At 45.0% G+C, this 13,764-nt stretch overlaps 1 protein-coding gene across 5 annotated transcripts in view; it reads right to left on the bottom strand.

The window, feature by feature from the left end:
- The window catches only part of tmem131 (transmembrane protein 131), an 80,561-nt gene that overhangs the window by 52,046 nt on the left and 14,751 nt on the right, over nucleotides 1–13,764 (bottom strand). For all 5 annotated transcript variants that reach the window (XM_046299617.1, XM_046299624.1, XM_046299630.1 and 2 more), the window contains exons 4-6: nucleotides 10,536–10,656; nucleotides 5,427–5,546; nucleotides 5,077–5,184 (exon numbers count right to left, since the gene is read on the bottom strand). In XM_046299617.1, the coding sequence (XP_046155573.1) occupies nucleotides 5,077–5,184; nucleotides 5,427–5,546; nucleotides 10,536–10,656 (349 nt within the window). The remainder of the gene's footprint in view (nucleotides 1–5,076; nucleotides 5,185–5,426; nucleotides 5,547–10,535; nucleotides 10,657–13,764) is intronic.

Below are 13,764 nucleotides of genomic sequence, written 5' to 3'. Positions count from 1 at the left end.
GGGACCCTAGAGCAGGAACTAGTGGTCAGAGCGAGGGACCCTAGAGTAGGAACTAGTGGTCAGAGCGAGGGACCCTAGAGCAGGAACTAGTGGTCAGAGCGAGGGACCCTAGAGCAGGAACTAGTGGTCAGAGTGAGGGACCCTAGAGCAGGAACTAGTGGTCAGAGTGAGGGACCCTAGAGCAGGAACTAGTGGTCAGAGTGAGGGACCCTAGAGCAGGAACTAGTGGTCAGAGTGAGGGACACTAGAGCAGGAACTAGTGGTCAGAGCAAGGGTTGAGGGAATAGGGAATGTTTTTGGCCATCGCTCATCCATATATTTATATGTACATATTCTCATTCACCCCTTTAGATTTGTGTGTATAAGGTAGTTGTTGTGGAATTGATAGATTACTTGTTAGATATTACTGCACTGTCGGAACTAGAAGCACAATCATTTCACTACACTCGCATTAACATCTGCTAACCATGTGTACGTGACCAATAAAATTTGATTTGAGGCTGGGTGGGCGTACTGCCAAATTCTCAAAAAAATGTTGGAGGAGGCTTCTGGTCAAATTATCTTGCAACAGCTCTGCAGTCAGTCAATTGCACGCTCCCTCAAAACATCTGTGGCATTGTGTTGTGTTACAATACTGCACATTTTAGAGTGGGCTTTTATTGTCCCCAGCACAAGGTGCACCTATGTAATGATCATGCTGTTTAATCAGCTTCTTGATATGCCACACCTGTCAGGTGGATGGATTATCTTGGCAAATTCTCACTAATAGGGATGTTAACAAATTTATGAGCACAGTTTTCAGTGAGAGGACTAACTGGTGTGTCCATGTGGCCCCTACACCTCTCCAAACTGTGGTTTTCAGTGAGAGGACTAACTGGTGTGTCCATGTGGCCCCTACACCTCTCCAAACTGTGGTTTTCAGTGAGAGGACTAACTGGTGTGTCCATGTGGCCCCTACACCTCTCCAGACTGGTTTTCAGTGAGAGGACTAACTGGTGTCTCCATGTGGCCCCACACCTCTCCAGACTGGTTTTCAGTGAGAGGACTAACTGGTGTCTCCAAGTGGCCCCACACCTCTCCAGACTGTGGTTTTCAGTGAGAGGACTAACTGGTGTCTCCAAGTGGCCCCACACCTCTCCAAACTGTGGTTTTCAGTGAGAGGACTAACTGGTGTGTCCATGTGGCCCCTACACCTCTCCAAACTGTGGTTTTCAGTGAGAGGACTAACTGGTGTGTCCATGTGGCCCCTACACCTCTCCAGACTGGTTTTCAGTGAGAGGACTAACTGGTGTCTCCATGTGGCCCCACACCTCTCCAGACTGGTTTTCAGTGAGAGGACTAACTGGTGTCTCCAAGTGGCCCCACACCTCTCCAGACTGTGGTTTTCAGTGAGAGGACTAACTGGTGTCTCCAAGTGGCCCCACACCTCTCCAAACTGTGGGTTTCAGTGAGAGGACTAACTGGTGTCTCCAAGTGGCCCCACACCTCTCCAGACTGTGGGTTTCAGTGAGAGGACTAACTGGTGTCTCCAAGTGGCCCCACACCTCTCCAGACTGTGGGTTTCAGTGAGAGGACAAACTGGTGTCTCCAAGTGGCCCCACACCTCTCCAGACTGGTTTTCAGTGAGAGGACTAACTGGTGTCTCCAAGTGGCCCCACACCTCTCCAAACTGTGGGTTTCAGTGAGAGGACAAACTGGTGTCTCCAAGTGGCCCCACACCTCTCCAGACTGTGGGTTTCAGTGAGAGGACTAACTGGTGTCTCCAAGTGGCCCCACACCTCTCCAAACTGTGGGTTTCAGTGAGAGGACTAACTGGTGTCTCCAAGTGGCCCCACACCTCTCCAAACTGTGGGTTTCAGTGAGAGGACTAACTGGTGTCTCCAAGTGGCCCCACACCTCTCCAAACTGTGGGTTTCAGTGAGAGGACTAACTGGTGTCTCCAAGTGGCCCCACACCTCTCCAGACTGTGGGTCTGAGTGAGAGGACTAACTGGTGTCTCCAAGTGGCCCCACACCTCTCCAGACTGTGGGTCTGAGTGAGAGGACTAACTGATGTCTCCAAGTGGCCCCACACCTCTCCAAACTGTTGGTTTCAGTGAGAGGACTAACTGGTGTCTCCAAGTGGCCCCACACCTCTCCAAACTGTGGGTTTCAGTGAGAGGACTAACTGGTGTCTCCAAGTGGCCCCACACCTCTCCAAACTGTGGGTTTCAGTGAGAGGACTAACTGGTGTCTCCAAGTGGCCCCACACCTCTCCAAACTGTGGGTTTCAGTGAGAGGACTAACTGGTGTCTCCAAGTGGCCCACACCTCTCCAGACTGTGGGTTTCAGTGAGAGGACAAACTGGTGTCTCCAAGTGGCCCCACACCTCTCCAAACTGTGGGTTTCAGTGAGAGGACTAACTGGTGTCTCCAAGTGGCCCCACACCTCTCCAAACTGTGGGTTTCAGTGAGAGGACTAACTGGTGACTCCAAGTGGCCCCACACCTCTCCAAACTGTGGGTTTCAGTGAGAGGACAAACTGGTGTCTCCAAGTGGCCCCACACCTCTCCAGACTGTGGGTTTCAGTGAGAGGACAAACTGGTGTCTCCAAGTGGCCCCACACCTCTCCAAACTGTGGGTTTCAGTGAGAGGACTAACTGGTGTCTCCAAGTGGCCCCACACCTCTCCAAACTGTGGATTTCAGTGAGAGGACTAACTGGTGTCTCCAAGTGGCCCCACACCTCTCCAGACTGTGGGTTTCAATGAGAGGACTAACTGGTGTCTCCAAGTGGCCCCACACCTCTCCAGACTGTGGGTTTCAGTGAGAGGACAAACTGGTGTCTCCAAGTGGCCCCACACCTCTCCAAACTGTGGGTTTCAGTGAGAGGACTAACTGGTGTCTCCAAGTGGCCCCACACCTCTCCAAACTGTGGGTTTCAGTGAGAGGACTAACTGGTGTCTCCAAGTGGCCCCACACCTCTCCAGACTGTGGGTTTCAATGAGAGGACTAACTGGTGTCTCCAAGTGGCCCCAAACTTTGGGTTTCAGTGAGAGGACTAACTGGTGACTCCAAGTGGCCCCACACCTCTGCAAACTGTGGGTTTCAGTGAAAGGACTAACTGGTGACTCCTAGTGTCTCCAAACTGTGCACTTCGTAATCCATTTAAATGCATTATGACTCAAGGAAAATGCCTTCAACTGTAGTTACGGGCAATTCTATGGGCCAAATATCCCCCTCCCCCTCCAAAAATCTAGAGACGCTAACGCCTGTGAAAGTGTGATTCGTCAAAATGACCGGAGATGAAAAACCCAACCGCTGGAACGAATGCTGCTGATCTCACACATCCCGTTGTATCATGACAGAGCTACAGTCCCTTTACATGTCTATCCACCAGAGATTACATTATGTAACCTTTATTTAATTAGGCAAGTCACTTAAGAACAGATTATTATTTTCAATAACAGCCGTAGGAACAGTGGGTTAACCGGTCTAGGAACAGTGGGTTAACTGGTCTAGAAACAGTGGGTTAACTGGTCTAGGAACAGTGGGTTAACTGGCCTAGGAACAGTGGGTTAACTGGTCTAGGAATAGTGGATTAACTGGTCTAGGAACAGTGGGTTAACTGGTCTAGGAACAGTGGGTTAACCGGTCTAGGAACAGTGGGTTACCTGGTCTAGGAACAGTGGGTTAACTGGTCTAGGAACAGTGGGTTAACCGGTCTAGGAACAGTGGGTTACCTGGTCTAGGAACAGTGGGTTAACTGGTCTAGGAACAGTGGTTTAACTGGCCTAGGAACAGTGAGTTAACTGCGTTGTTCAGGGGCAGAACGATAGATTTGTACCTTGTCAGCTCGGGGATTCAATCTTGCAACCCTTCGGTTACTAGTCCAATGCTCTAACCACTAGACTACCTGCCGCCCCATTATAACTAAACAGAATACACTAAGTGACCTAAACTATTTCAAACCCTAACAATCAATGACTCAAGTCTCAAACCTAATCAACTGGACACATCGATAGATCAACTGTTGAGAGACGGTTTCCCCAGACATGTTCAATTACTATTGAAAGTGCTTCTTTGTCCGGGAACAAATCTGTTTGATCTGTTGCTAGGAAACCGGCCCTTAAGTGGTTTGTGGATGTTATGGGCACATCGATAGATTGTTACTGGATGGTGATTCATGATACTAAGACAGCTTGATGTCAAAACGAGCCACTAGAGTGTAGCTACCTGTCCCAGACCTGCTGTTTTCAATACTCTAGAGACAGTAGGAGTGGTAGAGATACTCTGAATGATCGGCTATGAAACCCTGACCTGTTCACCGGATGTGCTACCTGTCCCAGACCTGCTGTTTTCAACTCTCTAGAGACAGTAGGAGTGGTAGAGATGCTCCTAATGGTCGGCTATGAAAAGCCAACTGACATTTACTCCTAAGGTGCTGACTTGCTGCACCCTCAACAACTACTGTGATTATTATTATTTGACCATGCTGGTCATTTATGAACATTTGAACATCTTGGCCATGTTCTGTTATAATCTCCACCCGGCACAGCCAGAAGAGGACTGGCCACCCCACATAGCCTGGTTCCTCTCTAGGTTTCTTCCTAGGTTTTGGCCTTTCTAGGGAGTTTTTCCTAGCCACCGTGCTTTTACACCTGCATTGTTTGCTGTTTGGGGTTTTAGGCTGAGTTTCTGTACAGCACTTTGAGATATCAGCTGATGTAAGAAGGGCTATATAAATACATTTGATTTGATGGTGGTTACCATAGAGACGCATAAAGACATGTTTACCTGCACTGTGAGGGTTGTGGATGTTAGTTACCTGCAGTGGTTCACTGTGAGGGTTGTGGATGTTAGTTACCTGCAGTGGTTCACTGTGAGGGCTGTGGATGTTAGTTACCTGCAGTGGTTCACTGTGAGGGTTGTGGATGTTAGTTACCTGCAGTGGTTCACTGTGAGGGCTGTGGATGTTAGTTACCTGCAGTGGTTCACTGTGAGGGTTGTGGATGTTAGTTACCTGCAGTGGTTCACTGTGAGGGCTGTGGATGTTAGTTACCTGCAGTGGTTCACTGTGAGGGTTGTGGATGTTAGTTACCTGCAGTGGTTCACTGTGAGGGCTGTGGATGTTTATGAGTGGAGAGAAGCTGCCGTTAACAGGGACTCTGGCCCCGATGAAGGGCCGTAGTCTGTAGGCGTTGAACACCTGAAAACACAAGAGAACAGACCACAAGACTATCAAAATTAACCTAATGTTGACATCTTTCTTTATATCTGAAGGAATAGCCTATTAAATGGATATTGTGTTTATGGTGCTGTTCCAAATGGGACCCTATTCCCTACATAGTGCACTACCCTATGGGCCCCAGTCAAAAGTAGTGCACTACATAGGGAATAGGGTGCCATTTGGGACACCGCCTACATGTGTGTAACACACGTCTACAGTACCTGGTATGTAAACACTCCATGATTCGCCATATTAATAAATAAAGTATTTTCTATGTTCCCTACGACCCTGGCAAGAAACACGAGATCAAACGACGACGTGTTTCCCCCTGCTGGGATTATCTGGAACAGAAAGAGGGGGAGAAACAGAGGAGGCATTATCAGTTGGTCACATTATCAGCTGGTCACATTATCAGCTGGTCACATTATCAGCTGGTCACAGTGGATGGAGCATTATCGGCCGGGTCACATTATCAGCTGGTCACATTATCAGCTGGTCACAATGGATGGAGCATTATCAGCTGGTCACATTATCAACTGGTCACAGTGGATGGAGCATTATCGGCCGGGTCACATTATCAGCTGGTCACATTATCAGCTGGTCACAATGGATGGAGCATTATCATCTGGTCACATTATCATCTGGTCACATTATCGGCTGGTCACAATGGATGGAACATGTATTCCCAAACTGGGGTACGAGATACATACCCAGAGGTATGTACACCAAATAAAATGTGATTCACATTATCAAACATTTATATTTTTCAACGGAGTTATACATTTGGGTGAGGTTTTTTCTCCCCTCGCCTGATGAGCCTCGTTTCACTGCCAAAAAGAAAATAAACCATCTGGTGTTCAGCGAAATAACAGCACAATGTCAAATACAGGTAGCCTAGTCAAATAATGAACATCCAATCACATTAACCGATACTCATCCAATCACATTAACCGATACTCTCTCGTGGGAAATGTTCACTCTTGCGCAGACATTTAGAAACGAAACATGACAATTTGAAAAACAAAATGCAGGATTTTTTTGAGCAAGAATAAAGACTACTTTCGAGTAGCGAGACATGTAAACGCAACAAAAAACAGAAACGTCCTCTCACTGTCAACTGCGTTTGTTTTCAGCAAACTTAACATGCGTAAATATTCGTATGAACATAACAAGATTCAACAACTGAGACATTAACCAAACAAGGTTCACAGACATGTGACTAACAGAAATGGAATAATGTGTCCTTGAACAAAGGGGGTCAAAATCAAAAGTAACAGTCAGTATCTGGTGTGGCCACCAGCTGCATTAAGTACTGCAGTGCATCTCCTTCTCATGGACTGCACCAGATTTGCCAGTTCTTGCTGTGAGATGTTACCCTGCTCTTCCACCATGGCACCTGCAAGTTCCTGGACATTTCTGGGGGGAATGGCCCTAGCCCTCACCCTCCGATCCAACAAGTCCCAGACATTTCTGGGGGGGAATGGCCCTAGCCCTCACCCTCCGATCCAACAGGTCCCAGACATGCTCAATGGGATTGAGATCCGGGCTCTTCGCTGGCCATGGCAGAACACTGACATTCATGTCTTGTAGGAAATCACACACAGAATGAGCAGTATGGCTGGTGGCATTGTCATGCTGGAGGGTCATGTCAGGATGAGCCTGCAGGAAGGATACCACATGAGGGAGGAGGATGTCTTCCCTGTAACACACAGCGTTGAGATTGCCTGCAATGACAACAAGCTCAGTGCGATGATGCTGTGACACACCGCCCCAGATCATGACGGATCATTGTTCTTGCCATCCTGTACCTGTCCCGCAGGTATGATGTTTGGATGTACCGATCCTGTGCAGGTGTTGTTTCACGTGGTCTGCCACTGCGAGGAGGATCAGCTGTCCGCCCTGTCTCCCTGTAGCGCTGTCTTAGGCGTCTCACAGTACGGACATTGCAATTTAATGCCCTGGCCACATCTGCAGTCCTCATGCCTCCTTGCAGTGTGCCTAAGGCACGTTCATGCAGATGAGCAGGGACCCTGGGCATTTTTCTTTTGGTGTTTTTCAGAGTCAGTAGAAAGGCCTCTTTAGTGTCATAAGTTGTCATAAATGTGGCCTTAATTGACTACCGCCTGTAAGCTGTTAGTGTCTTAATGACCGTTCCACAGGTGCATGTTCATTAATTGTTTATGGTTCATTGAACAAGCATTGGGAAACAGTGTTTAAACCCTTTACAATGAAGATCTGTGAAGTTATTTGGATTTTTATGAATTATCTTTGAAAGACAGGGTCCTGAAAAAGGGACGTTTCATTTTGTGCCGAGTTTATAAAAGCAGCAGAAGCGTCTTATTTGGTGAGCTACTGTAACCGATGTGAAATGGAAAGCTAGTTAGTGGGGTGTGCGCTAATAGTGTTTCAATCGGTGACGTCACTCGCTCTGAGACCTTGAAGTAGTTGTTCCCCCCCGCGGCTTTTGTGGAGCGATGGGCAACGATGCTTCATGGGTGTCAGTTGTTGCAGTTGCAGAGGGTCCCTGGTTCGAGCCCAGGCAGGAGCGAGGAAAGGGACAGAAGTAAAACTGTTAGACTACCAAGTGGCAGGCAAGCCCCATACTATTGTGGAGTGGAGGACTTAATTCTTCCTGCTGCCGTGGATATGGCTGGGACAATGCTGGGTGAAAAGACCCAAACAACTATACAGACAATGCCTTCATCAAACAACACTGTTTCATGACACATTAGTGACATGGCAGGAGATGTTTTGAAACTATTACTGCTTCGCATACAAGCCAGTGAATTATATGCGTTACAGCTGGATGAGTCAACATACGAGGGAATGCCTGACAGCTTGAAGGACGTTTTGGATACTACAGTGAAAATGGTTAACTTTGCTTGATGATGATGAGTTTCTCACACGACTGGCTACCTGGGTGATGTTTTTTCTCGCCTGAATGATTACAGGGACTCTCCGCAACTATATTCAATGTGCAGGACAAAATTGAGGCTATGATTAAGAAGTTGGAGCTCTTCTCTGTCTGCATAATCAAGGACAACACACAAGTCTTTCCATCATTGTAGGATTTTTGTGCAAATGAACTCAAACTTACGGACAATGTCAAATGTGATACAGCGAAGCACCTGAGTAAGCTGGGTGCGCAATTACGCAGGTACTTCCCCCGAAACGGATGACAACAAACCACTGGATTCGTTATCCCTTCCATGCCCTGCCTCCAATCCATTTACTGATATCTGAATAAGAGAGCCTTATTGAAATTGCAACAAGCGGTTCTGTGAAAATTGAATTTAATCAGAAGCCACTGCCAGATTTCAGAGTATCCTGCCTTGTCAAATCTTGCTGTTAAGACATTGATGCCCTTTGCAACCATGTTCCTATGTGAGAGTGGATTCTCAGCCCTCACTGGCATGAAAACTAAATACAGACACAGACTGTGTGTAGAAAATAAATTAAGACTGAGACTCTCTCCAATACAACCCAACATTGCAGAGTTATGTGCATCCTTTCAAGCACACCCTTCTCATTAACCTGTGGTGAGTTATTCACACCCTTCTCATTAACCTGTAGTGAGTTCCTCACACCCTTCTCATTAACCTGTGGTGAGTTATTCACACCCTTCTCATTAACCTGTGGTGAGTTATTCACACCCTTCTCATTAACCTGTGGTGAGTTCCTCACACCCTTCTCATTAACCTGTGGTGAGTTCCTCACACCCTTCTCATTAACCTGTGGTGAGTTATTCACACCCTTCTCATTAACCTGTGGTGAGTTATTCACCATTTTTTGAGGAGCAAATAAGGTTTTATATGTGATAAGATAATTTTGTTCTCAATGTTCATAAACCAATTCAATTAAACTACTCAGTGTGCTAATCAGGATTTGTAAGATACTGATTAAATTAAACAGACAGAGGCCCAGCTACGATAGTCAATAAGGTTTATTCATGAGAGAGCTACCGTGCATATACAAAGATGTTCCCTTTATAACATTCTCTTAACATTCGCACATACATACACACTAACATTAGGATTTTGTCCTGAAGTCTCACCACAGTTTATTACCACTCAGCTGACAGTTCCAGTCCCCCCAGATAAGGGAAACCTGGAGGGCCTCTCCCTGTCCTATCTCCCCAGAGTTATAGCCGGGTCGGTTCGAACATACAATGGTTAAGTTTCCGGGTAGAATGATTTAATAATTTATCTTAAACCTTCATAAAGTCTTTTAACAATATGTAAGATGGTTAAATAAAGAGCAAAATCATGTATTATTATAATTTGTGCCCTGGTCCTAGAAGAGCTCTTTGTCACTTCCCACGAGCCGGGTTGTGACAAAAACTCATTCTTATGTTTAATAAATGTGTTGTATAGTGTGTGTAGCAGGCTTACAATGATGCCAAAAACAACATTTGAGAGTGTGACCCTGGAGCTAGAGGGGGTACAGCTGACCCTGGTGCTAGAGGGGGTACAGCTGACCCTGGTGCTAGAGGGGGTACAGCTGGAGGTTGAATGTTTGAAGGGGTACGGGACTATAAAACGTTTGGGAACCACAAAAAAACACAAACAATGGACATTGGACCGGTGGAAATGTGTCCTTTGGTCTGATGAGTCCAAATTTGACATTTTTGGTTCCAACTGCCGTGTCTTTGTGAGACGCTGAGTAGGCAAACGGATTATGTTGTCATGTGCTGTTCCCACTGTGAAGCATGGAGGTGGTGGTGTGGGGGTTCTTTGCTGGTGACACTGTCTATGGTTTATTTAAAAGGCACACTGAACCAGCATGGCTGCAGTGATATGCCATCCCATCTGGTTTACCCTTAGTGGGACTACCATTTGTTTTTCAACAGGACAATGACCCATCACATCCCCAGGCTGCGTAAGGGCTATTTTACCAAAAAGGAGAGTGATGTAGTGCTGCATCAGATGACCTGGCCTCCACAATCCCCCGACCTCAACCCAATTGAGATGGTTTGGGATGAGTTGGACCGCAGAGTGAAGGAAAAGCAGCTAACAAGTGCTCAGCATAGGTGGGAACTCCTTCAGACTGTTGGAAAAGCATTCCTGGTGAAACTGGTTGAGAGAATGCCAAGAAAGTGAAAAGCTGTAATCGAGGCAAAGGGTGGCTACTTTGAAGAATCTCAAATATATTTTGATTTTATTTTTTTTAAACACTTTTTTGGTTACTACATGACTCCATAGTTGTGATGTCTTCTCTATTATTCTACAATATGTACAAAATAGTACAGATAAAGTAACACCCTTCAATCAGTAGGTGTGTCCCAACTGTTGACTGGTCCTGTACACCTGGCACAAAGGCCTAATACTTACCCCATTCTGGAAACAGGATGGATGAAAATGTGCTGTTGTTGCTGATATTGATATCAAACCAATTTCTTCTGAGCTGGGATTATTCAAGTAAATCTTTTTCATTGTTGGCATCCCCACAGGCCTAGAGAGGAAAAAGGAAAGAGCAAATAACCCTATTTATTAAAAAGGTGGACATTATTATTATCATCATCAAAACAACATGTCATGCTGACATAACGGTGAATAGCAATGACATAACGGAGAATAGCAATGACATGCTGACATAACGGAGAATAGCAATGACATGCTGACATAATGGAGAATAGCAATGACATGCTGACATAATGGAGAATAGCAATGACATGCTGACATAATGGAGAATAGCAATGACATGCTGACATAATGGAGAATAGCAATGACATGCTGACATAATGGAGAATAGCAATGACATGCTGACATAATGGAGAATAGCAATGACATGCTGACATAATGGAGAATAGCAATGACATGCTGACATAATGGAGAATAGCAATGACATGCTGACATAATGGAGAATAGCATTGACATGCTGACATAATGGAGAATAGCAATGACATAATGGAGAATAACAATGACATAATGGAGAATAGCAATGACATGCTGACATAATGGAGAATGGCAATGACATGCTGACATAACGGAGAATAGCAATGACATAATGGAGAATAGCAATGACATGCTGACATAATGGAGAATAGCAATGACATGCTGACATAATGGAGAATAGCAATGACATGCTGACATAACGGAGAATAGCAATGACATGCTGACATAATGGAGAATAGCAATGACATGCTGACATAACGGAGAATAGCAATGACATGCTGACATAACGGAGAATAGCAATGACATAATGGAGAATAGCAATGACATGCTGACATAACGGAGAATAGCAATGACATGCTGACATAACGGAGAATAGCAATGACATGCTGACATAATGGAGAATAGCAATGACATGCTGACATAACGGAGAATAGCAATGACATGCTGACATAATGGAGAATAGCAATGACATAATGGAGAATAGCAGAAGTAACAGAAGTGTTGGTAGCCTTAGCGCTGCTGCTAACAGTAGAGTCTTAGAAACACTACAGCTCAACACACAGTCAAATAACAGAAGTGTTGGTAGCCTTAGCGCTGCTGCTAACAGTAGAGTCTTAGAAACACTACAGCTCAACACACAGTCAAATAACAGAAGTGTTGGTAGCCTTAGCGCTGCTGCTAACAGTAGAGTCTTAGAAACACTACAGCTCAACACACAGTCAAATAACAGAAGTGTTGGTAGCCTTAGCGCTGCTGCTAACAGTAGAGTCTTAGAAACACTACAGCTCAACACACAGTCAAATCTCATAGACTATACGACTAAATACACCGTGTGTATGACAGTGGGTTAGGGTCAATATGCCAAAACAAGAGGGGGAGGGGTTACAAGCAAGCACCTTGTACATTAACAAATTACATCATGTTACCAAACACGTGAACTGTGTTATTTAGGCTAAATTAAAATCATGAACATTCTAAACTGAGTCGACCTGTTTCTGAGAAGACCAAATTCCCAAATTCTATATTTTGCACATCTGGCAGTTCTAGTGACTTCTACTGTTGCTATAGATACGCCCTACAGGCAATGTTGCATCATGTTTTACCTGCCACTGAGCGTTTACTTACACCCGCTTTAAGTTAGTGTTAACAGTGACCAAGTAGGCTACTGTGGCTGTTTGATCATAATGTAGGGCCTACCATCAGAAACAATGGAGAAAATGCATCCCATAATATTTTAACATGGAAATAGCCGTTCTATCATTCAGCCTTCAGTAGCAGCCAATGTGTGGTGTTAAATGTAGGGCTACATTCCATGAGACTTTTGAAAAAAAACATGCAGGGCTTCACATGAACCTGTTTATCCACTTGTCCTTCAGACAAGGAGGTGACTCACAATGTTGTTGTGTTTGAAAGAGAAACCACTTTACAAAATAAAATGCATTATTATTCCCATACCATAACTGGAGAATCAGACTAATCATGCTCCCCTCAATTCATATCAAGTATATCAGCGCATTCAAATCCATTCATACAGTATACAGTCCAAATTCTTTATGAAAACTGAACAATCTTATCGAAGTGCAGTGACTCATAATAAAGGGTCTCTCTCTCTCTCTACGTTGGACTGCAGGGTTTGATGTAAAGAAAAACAAATTACATTATTATTTATTACCCTATTATTAGTATTATTATTATTATTTATTTGACGTGGTTAAACATGGCTAGAAATGTGCTTGTGTTTTAAACAACCACTTCCCATTGCTGACTACAAATGATCCATAACTGGGCTAATAACTCACTAACTAGCAACGGATAAGAACAAACGAGCACACATGGCTACATGTAGCTCTCACTTTGATCTCAAAACAAGCACAACTACTCTTGAACACTCATGCTGTAAACACAGTCCAGTCTCCAATGAATGGCACAGAGCCATATATGGCAAGGGTCCAATTGCATATAGGCCTACTGCAGATCGAATTGGTTATACGGGCCGAGGTGTGTGTGTGTGTGTCAATGCGATAGAATCCTCCTCCAATGCTTTCTGCCCACAACAAAATCTCTTGCATAGTTATTTTATCCCCCCAGTGTCTTGCATAGTTTGTTTTGTTTCGGTATGTTTTATTGAAAGTGGCTGATTTTGAGTTGATTCGATCACAATACCCACAGTAAAGGGAAACGCTGATATTTATTTTGCGTGTCAGTCCTGAGGGATCTTCAATTTAGAGGGAACTTCTGGATTCTACCAGAAGTTTAAATATGCAGCACAGACTAGCCAATCACAGGAAGACACTTAGGTGTCTATTGATTGGTTGAGAAATGGCACCAGTTGTTCTTGACGACTGCGTGATCACGCTCTCCGTAGCCGATGTGAGCAACTTACTTTAATGCAGAACATTTCAAGAACTTTGATGGCTCTCATGAGGACCGCTACAGGAAAGGAAGACGCAGAGCTACTTTTGCTGCAGAGGATAAGGTCATTAGAGTTAACTGCACCTCAGATTGCAGCCCAAATAAATGCTTCACATAGTTCAAGTAACAGGCATCTCAACATCAACTTTTCAGAGGAGACTGCTTGAATCAGGCCTTCATGCTTAAATTGCTACAAAGTACTAATGGAAACCAATAAGAGACTTGCCTGGGCCAAGAAACACACGCAATGGAC

The sequence above is a fragment of the Oncorhynchus gorbuscha genome, linkage group LG02, assembly GCF_021184085.1.
Source record: "Oncorhynchus gorbuscha isolate QuinsamMale2020 ecotype Even-year linkage group LG02, OgorEven_v1.0, whole genome shotgun sequence".
Taxonomy (NCBI): domain Eukaryota; kingdom Metazoa; phylum Chordata; class Actinopteri; order Salmoniformes; family Salmonidae; genus Oncorhynchus; species Oncorhynchus gorbuscha.
The sequence above is the reverse complement of the archived record's forward strand: the minus strand, read 5'-3'. Positions and strand labels throughout refer to the sequence as shown.